General features: G+C 38.0%; 1 protein-coding gene across 2 annotated transcripts in view; it reads right to left on the reverse strand.

Annotated features, from left to right (window-relative positions):
* Positions 1 to 21,622, reverse strand: part of POLQ (DNA polymerase theta) — a gene marked incomplete at both ends in the record, with an annotated part of 79,844 nt that overhangs the window by 39,788 nt on the left and 18,434 nt on the right. The window contains 7 exons of one of the 2 annotated variants that reach the window (XM_080919639.1): positions 3,147 to 3,390; positions 5,088 to 5,212; positions 5,772 to 5,965; positions 8,266 to 8,408; positions 8,596 to 8,800; positions 10,019 to 10,155; positions 20,524 to 20,736. In XM_080919639.1, coding sequence (XP_080775765.1) covers positions 3,147 to 3,390; positions 5,088 to 5,212; positions 5,772 to 5,965; positions 8,266 to 8,408; positions 8,596 to 8,800; positions 10,019 to 10,155; positions 20,524 to 20,736 — 1,261 coding nt within the window. The remainder of the gene's footprint in view (positions 1 to 3,146; positions 3,391 to 5,087; positions 5,213 to 5,771; positions 5,966 to 8,265; positions 8,409 to 8,595; positions 8,801 to 10,018; positions 10,156 to 20,523; positions 20,737 to 21,622) is intronic. The other variant, XM_080919640.1, reaches the window with a different exon arrangement.

The following is a 21,622-nucleotide window of genomic DNA, read 5'->3' on the forward strand; positions in this document are numbered from 1 at the left end:
GTTCTCAAAACAAGAAATGGTAAGCATATTGGGTCATGTTTTGTGTTAATTATCTCAAATTAGCCTTTCTACAATGTTTACAGACTTCAATAGTCTACAGTTTAAATGATAGAAATACATATTCAATAATTTTAAATACATTTAAAAGAAAAACTATTTCAAGGAAGTAGTGGCATCCTCAGTACACTGCACAAAGCACATGATGATGATAACAATAATATTGCTGAATTATGGTTCTAGACTCAAAACAGGCATAAGTATGTCAGCATCAATCCATCAACCTGACCACAAAACAGAAGTAAGCCCAAGATGTACAGCAAGCAAGAACTTTTTTTAGTAAATACTGCCTTCCCTACCTTAAGAGATATAGGTCATCTGTGGTATATTTTCACCATGCATATCTATACTTGATCTTCTTCACCTCAGAAACTACTAATACATGTCTTGGCATAGATATTTATCTCCAAAGGGTCTGTGAAAATTGGAGGCTTAGTCTATGCAAAGGAGTGAGCAAGAGGCACATCTCAAGAAGATGAAAACACTAATTCTATGACAGCCCTAATTCTCAAAGTCTAGAGCTAAAGACATTTAATCTACATCTACTTCAGAATTTGTCCAGCTATGAACTAAAGCAGGCAGGTGCACTTATGCATGCCCGGGACCCAGTCAGGGAAGCTGAGGTAGGAGAGCACAGTGCCAAGAACAGCTATGTTGTTAGACAGTAAGGCCTATCAAAAACATAGTGGGTTAGTTAACTGCAGAACTGGAGAGGACTGGAGGTGACAGCAATGACAGCTGCTAGTCAGCTCACTGAACAGGATGGCAGCATTCAGCCACTCCTATAAATACCACAACTATACAATGACTCATATCACAAGGACAACCAACGGCCTCACTAATATATTGTTATCAAGGAAAATTAAGATTGTTTTAAAATATAAAATACATTCCTAAAACACTTGAAAATATAGTCCTAAATTACTTAAACCCAAATGTGTAATGCCCTAATGCAATTTTTTTTTAAAGGCCAAAACCTTCTATTACAACGATGTATGTATTCCTTAAAGGCATCATGGTCTGCAAACTGACACACCAAACCCTCTGAGCTTAGGAGACAGTAGAGACAGACTACTATATTCTATATACAGGCTGACAAAGGAGCACTGACAGAACCGTATGAGACACTACCACTGCTAAGGCACTACAGTATTTGCATCTATCACCACATCACACCTCTAGGCATCCCTCTAGAGGACTTTCATTCCTGAAAGAGCAATGCACTGAAACTAGAAACCTGGCTCAACCCATTGCCATCTTACTCAGTGTTCTACTGCTGTGAAGAGACAGTATGACCAAGGCAACTCTTATAAAGGAAATAAGTGGAGCCCGCTTACAGTTTCAGAGGTTTAGTCCATTGTTATCACGGCGGGAACATGGTGGCACACATGGCACTGGAGCAGTCGCTGAGTGTTTTACATCCTGATCTATAGCAGACCGAGAAACTGGCCCGGCATGCTCTGTTGAAATCTCAAGCCTACCCCCAGTGCCATGATTCCTCCAACAAGGCCACAGCTACTCCAAGGCCACATCTCTTAATCCTTCTCAAACACTGCCACTCCCTGATGACTAAAGCATGAGCCTATATGGACATGGCACATTTTTATTCAAACCACCACAATCACTAGGAAGCCTTCTTATACCATTGTTTGAATACAGAAAGCCCTGTGATTTTTTTTTTCAAAAAAATAAAGATGCAGTAAAAAGCCACTTAAAATACCACAGAAAATGACCCTCAAAAAAAAGAGCCACAATTAGGACAACATTCAACACCTAACAGCTCTGGAAGCAAATACAACTAAAAACAATTTTTTACTCCTTTACATGTCATCCCACCTCAAACCTTAAAATGAACCAAAAGTAAGTCAAAAGGCACACAAGGTTAGCAGGCTTGTAAAAGGCCACACACCAGCAGTGCTGGGATTGATCTAAGGCTTGTACCGTGCTAACTGCATGAGAGTCCACATGTAAGATGCTGAGGGTCCCTGCCCCCAGTTGGTTTTAATTGGTAGATAAAGTTGCCGGCGATCAATGGCTGGGCAAGGAGACAGAGGTGGAACTTTAGGATTCAATGGCAAGTGGACCAAGGGAAAAAGAAGGTTTTAGAACCACCATGCCAGGAAAGAAGTAACCAGGCCTGAGAGCAGCAGAAGAGAGAGCACAGTAATCATGGAAGAGCCAGGGAAGAGCAGCCTCAACCCCAGATTGGGTCTAGAGCTACAAAGATGGAATATAGATTTTAGTACATGATAACTTAGGAGTGTTGGAGGGGAGGTGTAAGCCATGTGGAGGTTTGGGAGTGGCCCAGTCATTGATCTGTTTAAGGCATATTAAAATAGAAGGCTAATATGTGTCTTTCATTCGGGAACCCAGAACACTGGGGCTGGTAGCAAGGAACTCGCCCCACAGCTTCCACCACTGGGTGGCTTAGAGAGGACAGGCTACTGCAACAACCAGTCCCCTCCCATGCTTGTTAACAGATTCAGTCCAAAAGCCAGGCCTAACTAACCTAAGTGGGAGGGAAGAAACTGAATTGAAAATGAGATGGGCATTCTGATTTAGAATACATTTTTAATGTCCCTCAAAATAAAATTGTTAGTAACTGAAAGTAAAGAGCCATCAGCTCTGCCTAATCTTTTCATTTTGGAATGTGTTCAGAAAGAAAGTAATTAAGTTATTTCTTGATTATAGACTAGTCTTAGCCATTCAATGTGTTGTTAGCCCCTCCCCCTCCACACACAGTCTAGAAACCCTCTCATGGAAAACTAGTGTTGTACAGAGCATTTAAGCAGAGTGTACTGAACAGATGAGCCCTGAAAAGGTCATGGGAATCAAGTGTGCTGCAGAGGCTCATGCTTGGTTGGAGGGGAGACCAACACCATGTTACAAATGCCTTTCCAACCACAGTGTTTAAACTAGAAAGCAAACAGTAACCCGCAAGAGAAAAAGGTAGCCACATTTTCTGGCACAGCAAATATGCCCTAAGATTCTCAACAAAGAAAAAACTTTAATATATTTAATATAATATCAGTTATTTAAGGTTGGTGAGCTGTCATTAATAACTCTAAGACCGACACAGACTTTGTTACCTTTTGAAAGGCAGAGCATTCTTCAGAACCACCTCCACCTCTGCAATATCAGCTCTGGCAAGATCTGCCACAGTGAGAAAGCCAGAGGCATACAGGAACCTGGCTCTCTGAGCATTGAGTAAGGATACCCGGATCAGGTCACACAGCTCTCTCTGGATGCCAAATGTAAGACGCTTCTGAAACTGAGAAAGTAGTAGTTCCATGTTGTGCCATCCCAGACGGTTGGAAAACACTGTAATCATTCCTAGAATGGTCAAAGAATGTTTCACGAATTAAAAATTGTTTTTAGACTAATTTTCCATGCTTATATATATATATATATATATATATATATATATATATAATTATATAAATATATACTCCATGTGTGTAGGTGCTTATATGCGTATACACATGTGTAGGTGCATATTTGGTTTGGTTTGGTTCTTTGTACAGAATGTAAGGTTTAACAAAGCCAAGAAGTAAGTTAATAAGAGAGCAAATAAATATTAAAAGCCCTAGCTATTGCACAAAAAAATAAAATAAGCACATTACAGGTTATCTCACTTATTCTTTTAAGTTTTATGTGTATGCATTATACCCGTGCATGTGCCTATGTGTACACAATTAGAGGCAAGAGATTGAAATCAAGCTTCTTCCTTCTGATCTCCACTTCAGTTTTTGAAACAGGGTCTCTCACTAAACTTTGGGCTCACCAACTGCCTGGACTACCTAGAGAGCCCCTAGGATTACAGGTATGCACTGCTGTGCCCAGCTTTGTATAGGGTCTGGGACCTGAACTCTGGACCTCATGATGGCATAAGAAGCCTCTCTCAAGGCTCATCTCACTTAGTCCTATGAAGGGCATTTGGATAGTGAGGCACTCACCACTCAAACACAAAGAAGCAAAACCCATTCTAGTCCATTTTTCTCACTAGTCTCTGTTTTTCCTTTTTTTGCTTTTTCTTTTCTTTATTTCTTCTTTTAAAAGAATTGCAACAAAACAGGTGCAGGACTCTCCTGGACAAATGATCTACAACCTCAAATGCTAAAAGAACTACAGAGCGACATCCCAGTTACTCTTTTCTTTAATAAATAAATAAGCAAAGGCTATGCTGCCCATACCCCACCCTCTGGAAACAAAGAGATCATGAGAGCCACGCACCTCCCATGCAGGAAGTCCCTGCTCTATAAGAACACTGACTCCAGATGCAACTTAGATCTCTGATGCCAATCCTTGAGCACTGAGTGCTTTCCCTCAGTCTACCCTCTGTCCACATCTTCTACGAAGCAGTCCTCGAATGCACACACATTCACAAAGAAGCCTCTTACACATAGAGACACAAACTCTTTAGTATCCGTGTTTCCTTCCTAAGGGCTGACAAAGATTCTTTAGTAAAATCAGACCTAGAATCTACCTGTTTGTGCAACTTAAGAGTATTCTTAAGGCATGATATTTAGATTGGTCAGTGGAGGGTCCACAAATCTCTCTGTATCTACAGCCTCTTTCTTAAAACCTATTAGTCAGCACTAAGAGAAAGAGTATTCATTGAAGACTTTGTTTCTCCATGTAAAAGGGGAAGAGGGGAAGCCAGAAAAAAGATGTACAATCAGCAGGCTGCTACAAAACAGGTGGGAGATACCCTGAAGATGGCTCTCTATAGACTGCACTGCTTCCGGGGGCACCAGCAGGGACACCTGATGACACTAGGGACTCAACTGTACAGATATTTCAGAGAGGTTTAAGTAAATAAAAGGGTTTTGTTTGTTTATTTTTTAAGTAATCTTAAGCTAAGTATGGTGGCATACACCTTTAATTCTAGTACTCAGGAGGCGGAGGCAGGTGAATCACTGTATTTGAGGACAGTGTATCTGGTCTACATAGAGAGCTCCAGGCCAGCTATACAGTGACACTTAAACCATAGACTCTTCCATGGCCATGAAGCACTTTGTCTGACTAACCTGCATAGATAGCAGCTGACTGTTGCAAAGACTGAATCTGCCCACGGTTACATCCATACTTCTGATTAATTTCCTTTAAGGGAATTTCACTGATTAAATCCAATAACACAAGACTTGTGAAAAACCTAAAAATAAATTATCAAAAGTGACATGAGATCATTTATAGCTATGAATAGAATTTCAGTCAAGTGACAGTATCTAATTATAAAATCCAGATTTGATTTGAAACACAAAATTGGCACAAATAATCTAAGCACAGAGAACCTTATAAATTTGTACTTGACTATAATGTAAATCATATGCTACATTTGAAAATATACTGTATTTGAAAGCTTAACATGTTATATAGTTTCCCCATGTGACTCTTTTAGCACCTTCCAGCTGATAAAAGATTACTTTTAAAGGTGTTACAATTCCGGATAAATCACCATAAATGGATGTTCTAACTCAAGAAAAAAAATAGGGGTTAAAAATTTGACTTCAAAGACCTACAGGCATAATGACTGTTAAATTACAAGTTCCAAAATAATTAAAATGTCAGTAAATTAAATACACCAGAGAAATTTATAGGTTTTACAATATTCAGTTAAAACATTTATATTGCTGAAAGCCAGAGTGAGTCAGGAAACTGGATATGGACATAATGCCCAGCCCTGTGAACGCTGCAGGCTCCTTGACGCTTACCTTTTATGGACGGCCATTTGTCGATGCTGTCTTTCAGTTCTGGCTACTACTTTTCCTTTCACACATCGAGCCAAGAACCCTTCCTCCACTCCAACCAGCTCTGCCACCCTTTTCATAGAAGTTGGTAATTTTTCCCATAAACAGAAAAAGCGATACCAATCAATACTAGTCCAATCTTCAAACACAGGTGTAACCTAAAAAGAAGTAGCAGCATTTTAGGTTGAGTAACTGCTTGACGGTGAGCTGCGGGAAGCTCAGTAGTAAAAGCCTTTCCTGGTCTATGCGAGGCCATGGGTTCAAGCCTAACACAAAGGCCCCAGGCTGTAACAAACATCTATGACAATAATGCATTTATAAGAAACCATTTATTCAAAAGTAACTCACTGACAGAACACAGACAAAGAGAAAAAGAAAGCCAGAGAAAGGGGCAGGAGAAGGGGAAACTGGTTGCTAATCACAGAAACTGATTTCATGGAATGCAATTTAATCATAAACGTTTTCAACCTAAGAAGGTCTGACTCAAGGTATTATCTTAACTGTTTTGTGTAATTCCAAAAAAGAATCCGTCCGTAACATGGAAAGAAGAGATGGGGGAAGTCAACACTCAAAGCTGATGTATTCCCTAAACGGTTCAGGATTCAACAAGAAAGTTATAAAACAAACAATAAGGAACCAAGTGTCCTAAGCATGGGGCTGGGAGTGGAAGCAAAGAAATACCTTTAAAAGTGTCCAGATGTTAGAACATGAAGACTTCAAAACAAAAAGATTATAAAATTTAGACAAAAGGATAAAAGCAAATAACAATGCTTAGAGGCATCAGGATACAAAGTTTGAGACCAACCAGGTAAGTTTCAGGCCAACCTAGCATACCTATAAAGTTTGAGGCTAGCCTGGGCTTAGGAGTGGAGGGAGACATTTAGAAAAAGAAGGGAGGAACTTAGAGGAGGGCCACAGAACTCAGGAGGAAAGAAGAAATGGGGAAGGAATGGAGAGATGAAAAAGGGGCAGGGAAGGCAAAAGAAGACAGCATGACACCATCCAAACAAGGAAAGGACATACACAAAGCGAATGTTCCTGTGTCGAAGCCAAACACACTCATGGCTGCTGCATAACATGCAGGACATTGCTAAGGCCGTGGCAGACAGCTGGTGAGACTGTCAACATTGAGCCTGCTACTAATTCCATGTATTCTAGGTTTGTAAAAGGAGAGAAAAAACCCTGCCTTCACATTTGCTCTCTGTGCACAATGCATGCTATTATAGCATTTCCTGATAAGTGCTCATTCTAATGAAAATTCAATGTTATTCTTCTCTCCCTTCATTTGCTCATCAAAGTGTACAAATCTGCTTTACAGTGACAAACATTTCTGGTTAGGTTCTTGCTGAAGAATTTGATATTAAATTTATATCAAAGCATTTACTATAATTATAGAGGATGATCAAATATAACAAACTTTATATTATGAATACTGTTGACTTCACAGAGTCTAGACTCACACAAGCACAGGCTTCTGGGCATGCCCATGAAGGATTATCTAGATTAGACTGAGTTAAGAAGATCAGCCTAAATTATGGATGGAATCATCCCATGGGCTGGAGTCCTGGACAGAATAAAAGAAGAAAGAGAACTGAGCTCCAGCATTTCTCTTTCTACTTCCTAACTATGGAGCTGGTGTGAACAGGTTTGACCCTCATCAACTCATGTGCTTGAACAACTAGCCATAGGGAGTGGCACTATTAGGAGGTGTGACCTTCTTGGAGTAGGTGTGACCTTGTTGAAGAAAGTGTGTCACTGTGGGGGCAGGCTTTGAGGTCTCAGAAGCTCAAACCAGATCACTTCCTGCTGCTTACAGGTCAATATGTAGAACTCTCAGCTCCTCCAGCACATGCCTGCCTGAATACTGCCATGCTTCCTGTCATGTTAATAGACTAAACCTCTGACACTGTAAACCAGCCCAAGTATATGTCTGGGGGGTTTTGTGTGTTTGTTTTAATAAGAGTTTCTGTGGTCATGTTACCTCTTCACTGTACTACAACACTGACTGAGACACTAAGAAACCTTAACCAAGACACTGCATGCAATGGGAAGCACTGCCTCAGCCTTCCTTTCTTCCACACCTTCCCTAGCATCATGAACTACACCCTCAACTATGAGACCAAATATACTCTTTCATTCTTCAGTTTTGTTTTTTGTTTTGTTTTGTTTGTCAAGATATTATGTCAGCGTCCATATTGATTTCAATTCTGTGTTCACCTACTAGATGCTGAACTGAGTTACTCTCTGTCAGCTCTAAGGGTATTACAGATTTTCCCACTAAGTGACCAGAAAAGTAATGAAGGCACTTTAAAAATTTCTCCTGCAAACCTGCATGAATAAATCACATGCATCTCAATATTCAGTAGCTAGAGGCAAGATCATTCCAGGATAGTCTTAGCTACCCAGTGAGATTCTATCAATAGATAAGTGAATAGACATGTTTTTAAATAGAACTTACCAGGTAGACAATATGAAGGTCATTCTCTAAAACAAAGCCTTTCATTGCTCTTTGGAGGTCAGCAAAAATATCGATGGTATCAATTGGGGAAAGTGAAGAAGAAAGAGTAGCTGATCCAAGATGTGTTGGGTGATATACCTTTCCTGGAGCAGGGAACACAGGAAAAAAGGTTAAAAAAGCAAAGCACTGCCCTTCTCTACTACTCATTAACCCTCTCAGCTCTGTCAGTTAAGAAGCAGAAGCTTGCCTAACGTAGAAATTTATGAGCAAACTTTAAAAGGTGAATATGATATAAACTGTGAGCATTTCTGCATAAGAGCTTGTGTTTACCTCCTGTGCCGTCACTGGGCTCTGTCACCTGGATGAACTCATTTTCTAACAGCCATGTCACACAGGCATCAATCGCCCCAAGCCGAACATCATCTTCATTTCTCTGAATTCCCTGCTTCCCTTCTTCCACACCAGCAGCCAAGAATGTGCAGGCGGCATAAGTCTGCATATCTTGTGACGTACTTGCCACCCCACCAACGATTATCTGAGAGAGAAGGTTTGAAAAGTTCTGTAATTTTTATAAGATGTGTAGAGACAAAGAACATCAAGTAAACAAAAGTACCTTTATTCTCTTAAAATATCTTCAGTCTTTATGTAGAGATACTTTGTCAGCACACATTACAAATACAGATAACACAAACTAGCAACATAATATTTCCCTTGAGAGTAGATTTCATATTTTCTTGAAAACAAAAAAATGTACCTTAACTTTGGGAAACATTATATAATATATATGTTTATATATATTATCACATATATATTATCATATATATTATCATATATATATATATATATATATATATATATATATATATATATATATATATATATATACATATATATATATATATGGCAATAATGACTCACAGTCATGAGTCTAAAACTTTGCTCCTCCCTCTAGAACACATGAACATATAGAAATGCTACTCTTAAATACATCCCATTCAGAAGGATGGAAAGGGCAGAAAAATATGAAGTTAATGTTTGATGTGTTACTTTGGCTGGCCTCAATTTGGTGAAGCTCATGCCTCAAACCTCTGGTACCTAGAGTAACAAGCATGCACCACAGGTCCAGCCTATAAGCCACAAACTTATTTTTTATATAACTTGACTTGATTGTAATGTCCACATGCATTATCTGCATAGGACTAGGATTCATTTTGTCATCTTTTCTTTAAGCTCAAAAGGCAGTAAAGAATATATAAAAAGTAAAAAGATGAGCCACAGTTACAGCTCAGCAGAAGGGTACACACACAGTGCACACAAGGCTGAGTTCAATTCTCTACACTACAAAAAAAAGTTAAAAAGAGCTACATGCCATTTGATTGTTTAATCATTTTGAAATAGATTAATATGCTAAATGCTATATTAAACTCCAAAAATAACCAGATAGTCATATACATAGTACATAGGTATATATGTGTTTATATATATATGTATGTATGTATGTATGTATATATATATGTACAAGTATGTGTACATGTATTAGAATGTATTTATCAACTTATTTAACAGAGCCCAACAGCAGAGCCTTAAGAACTATGTATATATGTATGTATGTTTAAATCTATGTAAGAAACAGATTCACACTTGAGAAGGCTGTAAAACTTAACCATCTTGTTCTTAAAGAAAACTCACCTCATATTTTTGATATACTCAATTTTTGATGGGTATAATAAACTATGAGTCCCTGAATTCCTACCTCCAGAATAGCTCGTATCATGCTAGCAGTGACTTTTCCCTGTCTCTGCAGACAGCTCTGCACAGGTTCCAGAGATCCTTGAAGCAGAGCAATGCCCTTGGATTTCTCAGAGTTCTTGCAAACTAGGATACTTTCACCTACAAGCAAAAACACATATCTCCTCAATGCTGAGCCATGTCCACAAGGCACTGCTAACCAGAAGTCTGACTTACTGAGAGGAAACAGGAGATGATAGAGGTTGCTATGAGTGCAGAACTGTAAATCATAGCTATGGTTTTGAACTCTGGACAAGCAATCAGAATGTCACCAGAAACCATACTGCTGCTTTGGCTTTTAGATTATTTTCAGCTGAAGGCCAGAGAAGCAACAAACAAAAGTAGGACGTTTTTGTCTTCTACCTCCATACAAATAAGGCACAGATGTCCCTGTGGAAACATGTTTCTCTTCTCTCTCCTCTATCAGACACAAGGATCACTATGGACAGAGGGCAGCACTGAGATGTTTATATAAACCCATCTCATTGAAATAACACTTCTTTCATTAGCTTCCCAGGGGCTGCTCCTCCTTACAAAATGCTGCCAAACAACACTACAACCAAACAGTGTTTCTTTTGTCTTATCATTTCTCCATACTTTATAGGTCTTTGTTAAAAATAACTATAAAACACCCACACCAACAGTTTTGGCAGGTATCACTCCTTTCCTATGAAGCCTTCATGCACGTAAAAATTAAAACACTAAGACAAACAGAGATTATATTTCTTTTTTCTATTAATCTTTAACACCTTTAGTTATAGAACATAAAGAATTAGAGAAAAGGCCTTTCCTCTTCCTCCACTGGCTGGTCCATTACTAAATAGCTAAGTAATTACTAGAGAAGCTTTGAAAACTACAGAGTAAAATACAAATGTAAATACTATCTACATATAATGACAAAACCCCATTCAAAGTATCCTAAAACCACCTACTATTTTTAATTAAACAACTTTATTTTAAAAAACAGATAAATGTGCAGATTTTAAAAGCATTTTTGCATAAAAGTATATGAATGCATTTTTGTCAGTACTTGATTTTTTTTAAACGTTTGATAATATGCATTAAAATCTTACTAGGAAAGAACCCAGATGTCCTTCAGTAGATGAATGGATACAAAAATTGTGGTACATTTACACAATGGAGTACTACTCAGCTATCAGAAACAATGGCTTAACAAAATTCTTAAGAAAATGGATGCATCTAGAGAATATCATCCTGAGTGAGATAATCCAGTCACAAAAGAACAGACATAATATGCAGTCACTGATAATGGGACACTAACCCCAGAAAGCTCTGAACACCCCAGAAACAACTCACAGACTGTGTGAAGTTCAACAACAACAACAAAAAGAATATATTTTAATTAAAATAGAACTGTATCACATCCCCCTTTCCTCCCTACAGCCCCTCCTAGTCTCTCTCCTATCCCCTCAAATTAATAGCCTCTTTTCCTATATTATTGTTACATATATACATATGTGTATGTATATGTACCCACAAATACTTAATTACAACCTTAAAAAATGTATTCAAAAAAATTTTTAAAAAATAAAAAAATCTTACTAGTTAAAATGAGCATAAAGTACATGTAAAACAAGATATAACCTGGAAATAGTCAAAGTTTTCTTGGTGTGTTAAGATTAAGCATAATGATTTCTCTTTTTTTTTTTTTTGGCCTTTGTTTTTCTTGAACTTCATATAGTCTGTGAGTTGTTTCTGGGGTGTTCAGAGCTTTCTGGGGTTAGTATCCAACTATCAGTGACTGCATATTATGTCTGTTCTTTTGTGACTGGGTTATCTCACTCAGGATGATATTTTCTAGATGTATCCATTTTCTTAAGAATTTCATAGTCATTGTTTCTGATAGCTGAGTATTACTCCATTGTGTAAATCTACCACAATTTTTGTATCCATTCACCTACTGAAGGACATCTGGGTTCTTTCCAGCTTCTGGCTATTATAAATAGGACTGCTATGAACTTTGTGGTACATGTGTCTTTGTTGTATGTTGGAGCTTCTCTGGGGTATATGCCCAGAAGTGGAATAACTGGGTCTTCAGGTAGTACTATGTCCATTTTTCTGAGGAACTGCCAGACTGATTTCCAGAGTGGTTGTACCAGTTTACAACCTCACCAACAGTGGAGAAGTGTTCCTCTTTCTCCGCATCCTCACCAGCATCTGCTGTCATCTGAATTTTTGATCTTAGCCATTCTGACTGGTATGAGGTGGAATCTCAGGGTTGTTTTGATTTGCATTTCCCTGATGACTAAGGATGTCAAGCTCAGATGCTTCTCAGCCATTCGATATTCCTCTGTTTTCCATGTTGTCTTCGGCCCCTGAGATTCTCTCTTCCATCTCTTGTAGTCTGTTGGAGATGCTTGCATCTGTGACTACTGATTTCTTTTTTAGGTTTTCTACCTTTAGGGTTGTCTCTTTTGGTGTTTTCTTTATTGTTTCCACTTCCATTTTAAATTCCCTCTTCATTTCTTTCATCTCTTTGGTTCTTTTTTCCTCTAGTTCTTTGATTTCTTTGAGTGTTTTTTGTGTTTCTATTTCTTTATGCTTTTCTATTTCTTTATGCTTTTCTTCCCGTTCTTGTTTAAAGATCTCCAGGACATCATCTTGAGGTATGATTTCAGGTCTGAGTCCTCTTTTTCTGGAGTGTTTGGCATTCCACTGGTGGCTGTGATGGGAGAGCTAGGTTCTGATGTTGCCACGTTGTCTTGGTTTCCATTGGGTCAGTTCTTTTGCTTTCCTCTTGCCATCTTGTTGTCTGTGATCATACATGGTCTTGTTGTCAGTGATTGGTTCCCGTCTCTCCTGTGTACCTGGCCTGTGTCCCTGGATCTCTGCTGTTTTAGGTGGCAAATGGCCTGAGCGTTTGGTCCACACACAAGGGCCTTCCAGGTGGAAACCGAGTCCCTACAGCAGAGCTCCTGCTCCCCTGAGCCAATGGGGGGGGGGGGGAGGGCGTGCTTTCCGCACACCAGGCCTAGTCCTCTCTGCGCCCTGGCTACTGGCACCGCAGTCTCACCAGGCCTACATCCCTGGATCTCCGCTGTTCCCAGTCCACTTACTATTTAAATACTTTAAATCATTATGAAAATCAAATGGATGCAATGTCTAAAAAGTACTTATAAATTAAAATATATATAAAAGTTTAATTTAAGCAAATACAAACTATCACTGTAGCAGTTTATATTTTAGAAACTAGTAAGAAATCATGTTATAAGAATCTAATAATAGGAGAAAAGCACTTAAAGATTTTTTTAAAGCAAGATGAAGTATAGTTTTACAATTTTCTCATGTCATAAAAAAATAAAAGCAGCATTAGTAGAGGATCTAATATTCTCCACAGAGAAAGGACAGAGAGTGATTCTCTGAAAATCACTGTCAAAATGAAATCCTAGATAGGAAGATGCTTCCTGACACAATTCCCTCGCCACTCAGGGCTCAGAGGCAAAAGTTTTGCCAAGACTAAGTTTGATTCTCTGGACCCACAGGGTGGAAGGAGATAATCAATTCCACAAGCTGTCCTCTGACCTCCACAGCAAAAACCCATACATCTAAAAAATAATACAAAACCAGATTGCAAAGGACATAATAATAAAGGCAAGACAAGCTGGACGATGGTGGTGTGCAGAGGCAGGAAGATCGGAGTTCAAGGCCAGCGTGGTCTACAGAGTGAGTTCCAGGACAGCCAGGGCTGCAGAGAAACCCTGCCTTGAAAACCCAACCAACCGATAAACAAGCAAGACATAGCAAGCTGTCTTGTGCAGTAGGCGTCACCAGTCTTCATTATCTCACCTCCACTTATTACGCATACCACCCTGACACGTTTACCTTTGTAAGACCGTCAGAGCTTTGTAAATGCCTAAGAGTTTGGGAATGTACTTGAAATCATCACGAGTAACACCTAATAAAAACTACAAGAGAAAATAAAACAAATACAATTACTTTATATCATCCATTTCTTTATCATAAGTACAGTGGCACAGAAGAATCTCTAGACTTGGGGTCTTTCTAAAAGAATAATACAACTGAAGGCAGAATGTAGTTTCACTACTAGCATGAGACACTTACCAAGAAACACAGTCTCAAAACAGAGTGAAAAAGGGTAACAGCAGCTAGACCTAAAGAAGAGGGCAGAGGTTAGTGACCAACAAAGGACCTCAGTGGAAGCTCTACACACCTGCTAACCAGCAAGAAATACTAGCCAACAGCAGAGCCCATACACAAAGCTCAGTGGTTACTCAAGAAGTGATGGGAGGTTCTATTTGACAGAGATCCCTAGTGACTAAGCCTCTAGGCCATTCCTTCAAAACTAAGGCCACAAGGAAAAAGAAACTACCACAGCAAATTTAGCAAAGAGCAGAGACCAGTCCTGGCAGAGGCTGGAGTTTAGGCAATGCTAAGCTCAGCCTCAAAAACACTCCATGATCCCACCAAGGCAGGGAAGCAATCACAACTATGAACTTCCACTGAGGTCGGCACCTGAAAATGTTCTCTACCATTCATACTGAGCAGCAAGTCCATCTAACACTGGGTCCCATTCTAAAGATCCTGAATGAAACATCCTTTGGGTATAAGCCCAACAGTTACATGGCTGGATCTTGATGTAGATTGATTACCAATCTTCTGAGAAACCACAATAATAATTTCCACAATGGTTGAACAAGTTTCCACATACACTATAAATGGTTGAGTTTTCCCCTTATGCCACATCCTAACCAACATGAGCTGTCACTTGCTTTATTGATCTTAGTTATTTTGATGGGTATAAGATAAAATCTCAAAATAGTTCTGATTTCCATTTCCCTGATGGCTAAGGATGTTGAAGTGTTTCTCAGCCACTTGAGTTTCGTGTTTTAAGAATTCTGTTTAAATATGCATCTCACCTTTTAAGTAGTTTACTTAATATCTGGTTTTTATGGTTCATTTTGAGTTCTTTATGTATTTAGATATTAGCCCTCTACCAAATGTGTAATGGGTAAAAAGAAAAAAAATCTTTTCTCATTATGTGGGCTGCCACTTTGTCCAAGTGACTGTCTTTTCCCATGCAGCTTTTCAGTTTCATGGGGTCTCATTAATTGTTGATCTTACTGCCTGTCCTAACAGTGTTCTGTTTCTGTGCCAATGAGTTCAAGGCTGTTCTGTCAGGTTCAGTGTGTCTGCCCTTATCTTGGAGTATCTGGATCATCTGAGGTGAGCTTTGTGCTGTGCAGTAATTATGGATCTGTATAGACTCTTCTACAAGCAGCTATCCAATATGACCAGTACCACTTGTTGAAGGTGCTCTTTTTTTCAATGTGTATCTCTGACCTATCAAAAATAAGATATCCATAGATAGGTTTGTAGATTTATACATGGGTCTTCAATTTCATTCCATTGATCAGCATGTCTGGATTTTGACAATACCATGCCATTTTTATTATTGTGGCTTTGTAGTACAGCATGAGATTAGGGATGGTGATAATTCTAGCAATCCTTATGACTCTCTGAATTCTCCTGGTACCTGTGGTCATATACCTCACTTCATCTTTCATTTTGTTGATTTGTATATTCTCAGTCCACCTTTTAGTAAATGTGGGTAAGGGTTTGTCAATCTTACTGATTTTCACAAAGAGCCAACTCATTATTTCACTATTCTTTTTGTTTTTGTTTTGTTTACTTCTCTTTTACTGACTTTAGCACTATGTTTGATTATTTCTTGCTATATACAATTTCTGGGATGATTTTTTTTCTCTTCTTGAGTTTTCAGTTGTGCTGTTAAGTTACATGTATTGAGATCTCTCCAGATTTTTTATTTAGACACTTACCTTTCCTCTTAGAACCACCTTCATTCTTGGGTATGTTATATATTCATTTTCATTCAATTCTAGAAAGTCTTAATTTCTATCTTGATTCATTCTTTTTCATTCAGTAGTGAGCTGTTCATTTTCCATGAGTTTGTAAGGTTTCTGTTGTTTTCATTATTATATCTAGCTTTAATCTGCTGTGGCTAGATGATATGTATGGAGTTTTGTTGTTGTTTTTCAGTTTTCTTGAATCTATTAAGACTTCCTTTGTGTTCAAGTATGAGGTCAATTTTGGAGAATGTTCTATGAAACGCCAAGAAGAAGATATATCATTTTGTGTTTGGGTGGAATATTCCGTAAACATCTATTCGTTCCATTTGCTTTATGACATCAGTTAGCTCCAGTATTTCTCTCTGGGTGACCTGTCTGTTGGTGAGAGTATGATACTTAAGTATGATCCCACTATCAGTGTATGAGGATCAGAATGTGATTTAAGATGCAGTATTTCTTTTGCAAACCTGAGTGCCCCTTTAAAAAAAAATTGGTGCACAAATGTTCATGATGCCAATGTCTCCTTAGTGGATTTTTCCTGTAATGAGTATATAGTGCCCTTCCATATCTCTTCTGATTTTTTATTTGAAGTCTATTTTGTCAGATATTAAAATGGTACACAAACTTGGGTTTTAAGGTTTATTTGCTTGGAATAAAGGTTTCCATCCTTTTACCCAGAGCTGATGTCTGTCCTTAATGATAAGGATAGATATTTTGGGATACAACAGAAGGATGGATCCTGTCTTCTAATCCATTCTGTTACTCTGTGTCTTTTAAGACCACTAATGTTGAGAGAGATAATTGAGAGGTATTTGTTGGTTCCTGCTATTTTGTTGTTGTAGGCTGTGTATTCTCTTTTTATTTGCTAGTTTGAGTTTATTTATTCCTTGGGTGTAGTTAACCTCTTTCGTAGAGTTTTCCTTCTAATGTCTTCTGTAAGGCTGAATTTGTAAACAGATATTGCTCATATGTGATTTTATCATGAATTGTCTTACTCTTTTCCATCTACTGTGATTGAAAGTTTTGCTAGGTATAGTAATCTGGGCTGGCATGTGTGGTCTCGTAAGAGTCTGTAGAACATCTGTCCAGGCTCTTCTGGCTTTTAGTCTCCATTGAGAAGTCATATGTAATTCTAACAGGTCTGCCTATATATATTACTTGATCTTTTTCCCTTGCAGCTTTTAATAGTCTTTCTTTGTTCTGTATGTTTAGTATTTTGATTATGTTCCAGGGAGAATTACTCTTCTGGTTCAATCTATTTGGTGCTTGGTATACTTATATCTTGGTAGGCATTTCTTTCTTTAGGTTAGAGAAATTTTTTTCTATGATTTTGTTGAAGGTATTTTCTGTGCCTTCGCCCTGGGTTTCTTCTCCTTCCTTTATTCCTATTATTTTTAGATTTAGTCTTTTCATAGTATCCCAGATGTTTTTGGGTGTTTGTGCCAGTTGTTTTTTAGTTTAACATTTTCTTTGAGCTATCCACTTCTTCTCTTGTGTCTTTAGTGTCTAAAAGTCTCTCTTCTCTCTCTTCATTCTGTTGATAAAGAACCTCTGCGGTTCCTGTCTGAGTTCACAGATTTTTCATTTCCTCAGTTTTTGGTTTTCTTTATTGATTTTATCTGTTTGTTTATATGCTTTGTTTTATTTTGATTTGGGATTTTTTTTTGTTGTTTTTTTTTTGTTTTTTGTTTTTTGGTTTTTTTGTTTTGTTTTGTTTTTGTTTTTGTTTTTGTTTTGTGGTTTGTTGTTGTTCTAAGACTGGGTTTCTCTATGTATCCCTGAGTGTTCTAGAACTCACTTTGTAAGACAGGCTGGTCCCGAATTCACAGATATAGCTACATCTGCCTCCTGAATGCTGCAATTAAAGGTAATTACCATGCTCCGCTTGGTGATTCTAATTTTACTTTCAGGCTTTGAACTGTTTCATAAATTAGTTTTTAAGGTTTGAAGTAGAAACTTAAGTGTTCTTTGGAAAGTGAGTTGCGTTGGATGGTGTTTTGCTGGACAAACATGCCTGCTGAAGTAGACACTGGTGAAATGCAAAGGCAGACTCTTGAAGGAAAGTTTTGCTGAAGCAGACACAGGTCAAAGAATGTTCTGCTAAAACAAGAATGTGAAAGGACACATAATGAAGGATTCTTTGCTAATGACATGCAAGTATTGGCCCACCTTACATTGCATAGTTGAGCTGCATTTGTCCAGATTCCATAGAGAGAAATGCACCAAAAAAACAAACAAAACAAAAACAAAACAAAACAAAAAAAAAAAAAAAAAACAAACTTCTGGATTATACTGGTGGTTTCCAATTGGCAGAATGATGTCAGCTGAGACAGACTCACATGAAGTTTTGCTAAGATTCATGTGCTGTGGCAAAACATGTGGTGATGCAGACCTGTGGAGAACACATGACGCTTGAGGGACAGTGCCGGAGGCTTGTCTGGGCTTGCCTGTAGAGCTAGCTGTACAACGCTTATGGTCTCACATCTTTGCTGTCTTTGCTTCCCTGAGAGAGGCACAGCAGAGAACATTTCCTGGTGCTCCTGTTGGCCCTGGTCCCTCCTACTGACTCGAGCCAAAGCTGAGGCCCAGCTGACTCTGCTAGGTATTCCCACTGCTGATTTGTGTTTGCTATCCAGATTCTACCAAACTGGACTGGTGGTTGATCTATGAAGTATTTACAAATAGGCTGTGAACTGAACTGATTATTTCCTAACAACTCAAATGAAATTTGCTCCAAAGAATCATTTCTAAACAGGTCCACTTTCCCTGTATCATAAGAACCTTTCTTTATCACTACATGTGGTAGGTGGTGGGCTAGAAGGGAGGTTAAGTATTTACGAACTATCATTAAAAGTAGGCTTTGAAAAAATTAAAGTTACAAAGGTATTTGTCCATTTCCTCTGTAAGGACCTCTATCACATTGACACAGGCTATTTTAAGGTCTTTTTCCTGCGCTTCAGCTGTGTTGCCACACTTGGGGCTTGCTGTGATAAGGTTGCTGGGCTCTAGTGGAGCCACTGTTCTGGCTGTTACTGTGTTTTTATGCTGGCATCTGGTCATCTGCTTTCCTGGCTGGAGCGCTTATCATCAGCTTTAATTAACCTTTTATATGTCATATAAGCTTTATAATAGGAAAAATCCAAAGCATTCACTCTAGAAAACCATTAAGGACATAAACAAAAAAGGAAAGTGTATACAAAAAATAAATTTCAGAACACAGTCCAAGAATGGAGTCATAGAGAGGAATTCTGAGTGCTTGTGAGAACACTAAGAAAATGACAAGAATCTTGTTACTTCACTTTCTTCAAGACATGAAATTGTTCAAAAAGGATGCTTTCGTGTCCCTCCCAGGTACACCAGCTAAGTATGCATTTGCTTCAGATTGTTCATTATAACAGGCAATTATTCTTTGTTTATATGGCTCTATGGGAAAATGTAAGGTTTGTCCTTGTGGTTGTACACTTTACGTGTTAATTCCCGATTATAAATTGTTTGATGCCCTGAGTAAAGTTGGCTATTGTCTAAGACTTTAGTCTGCCTCATTTCTAGACTCCATCTCCCTGGTCCTACTCCCTCAAGAGTGGCAAACAGTGACCGCCATGTGGCAGCTAGTCATACACTGGATAAGATCTGAAGCAACTTTTGCTTCTTTTATAATATTTAATGCAAAAACATTTTCATTGATTAACTAAAACTTGTGTTTGGATTGCTGATAATAGCAACATTACTTGCTAGTACAAAATTAGAACCTGAACCAATTTAGAGACAAAAAATAAGAGTGCTTCTAAGCATATAGCACCCTATTTGATTTGAGATTAAACAGTAAAAAGTAGACACGAGAGGCTAGGGAGCTGCTAAAACGCTAAATTCGTGAGCATGAAGACCTCTAGCACCCATACCTCTAGCACCCACATTAGAAGCCAGATGGGCTGACTTGCATCTGTAGACCCAACACTGATAGGGCAGAGACAAACAGATCCTGGAAACTTCATGGAGAAATGACAAATTCCAGGTTCAAAATTTAAGGTGGAAGCCTAGATAGATGCCTCAGTGAGTAAGAGGAACTGGGTTTTGGTTCCAGCACCCATGTTGGGCAGTTCCAACCTGCTTATAACTCCAGCTCCAGGAGACTTACCACCCTCTTCTGCTAATGCATTCACATTCCAACCCCATCACAGACACATATGTATAAAAAAGCATTAAAAACTTTGAAACAAATGAGGAGAATGATAGACGAAAATATCCAATATCTGACCTACGTATGCATAGACACAGGCAATGACACCCACACCCACACACACCATACCTACTGAAAATAGAGGTGGGAGGAGTAAATGTGGAAATTAAAATCATCTTCTAGCTAATAAAGTCATAAATCTTGTTATTTATATATCACTGAATCATTTCACTGCACACAACACAAAAGAAAAATCTTAATCTTCTACCAGGAGAAAGCGAATAGTTAATAAAGATCATGTTCATGGTAAACATTAAGCAACCCAAGAGGATGGCATTAGAATGCTGCCCAATAAAGAAATACATCATGATAGGAAAGAGCTGGTACTAGTCAACTTTCAAGGAGCTCATCTGTCAGTAATGCCATGACTACATTCAAACTCACCCATTGTGTCTACTCCTTTCCTGCCAGCACGACCAACCATCTGCTTGTAAGTGAGAATATCTAAAGGCTGACCACTGAAAACTGGAGTGCGAATGATCACCCGACGTGCAGGAAGATTCACTCCAGAAGAAAGAGTAGACGTTGCTGCCAAGACCCTAATAAGACCTTGACGGAAGGCTCCTTCGATGATATCCCTCTCCTCAAAAGTAAGACCTAAATACAATGCAGATCCAAAAAATTACCACAGAACCAATACACTGGATCACTTATAAACGGATTTGAGAGTCAGCTACAAGCATTAAAGATCTTTTAAACAAAAGTTAAGATCATAAACAAAACATCATTACTACGTATTTAAGAGTATAATCTGCCATCTTTAGACATCATTTAGATAAGTCAGCAAAATTACCTATGTCATAAGTGGAATTGGTGGTTTCTGCAGAAACTACTTACTCTGCTTTTGGTAAATGAAAGCAGCAACAGATCAAGTAAGTGGAAGTGTGTTCTAATAACATTTTATTTATAAGAACAAATAGCAAGTTAAATTTAACAACATACTACTAATTAACAACCCCTATATTTTTGTGTATGAATTTTTATTTACACATATACATTTTAAAAATTTGTCTTAAAATGTATCACGTTTTTTAACGTTGACTAACTCCAGGTCACATCCTGTTTTACATGTACTTTTTGCTCATTGTAACTAGTAAGACCTTAATGCAGAGTATCAAACCTTAAAAAAAAAAAAAAACAAGCACTGACAAAAATGTATTTTTATACGTTTATGCAAAAATGTTTAAAATTTTTTTTCTTTTATCTTTGTTTTTTAAAATAAAGTTTAAAAAAAAGTAAAGAAATATCTAGGTAAAAAAAAGTTACAAAAAGTCAACAAAATATAAAACTTTATACACTTAAGTATAAAAAAATTTTGGTAAGTCAGGAATCATAAAATAAGCACACAGAGAGCAATGTTTACACATAATCTCTTAAAATTTAATGTAAAAGTATCACTTGTAATAATTACAAAGATATAGATTACCAGAAAAAGAACTTTACTATAAATGCTTAAAAACCTTTATAAAAAAATATACCTTCC

The sequence above is a fragment of the Micromys minutus genome (assembly GCF_963924665.1).
Source record: "Micromys minutus genome assembly, chromosome: 7".
Lineage (NCBI taxonomy): Eukaryota > Metazoa > Chordata > Mammalia > Rodentia > Muridae > Micromys > Micromys minutus.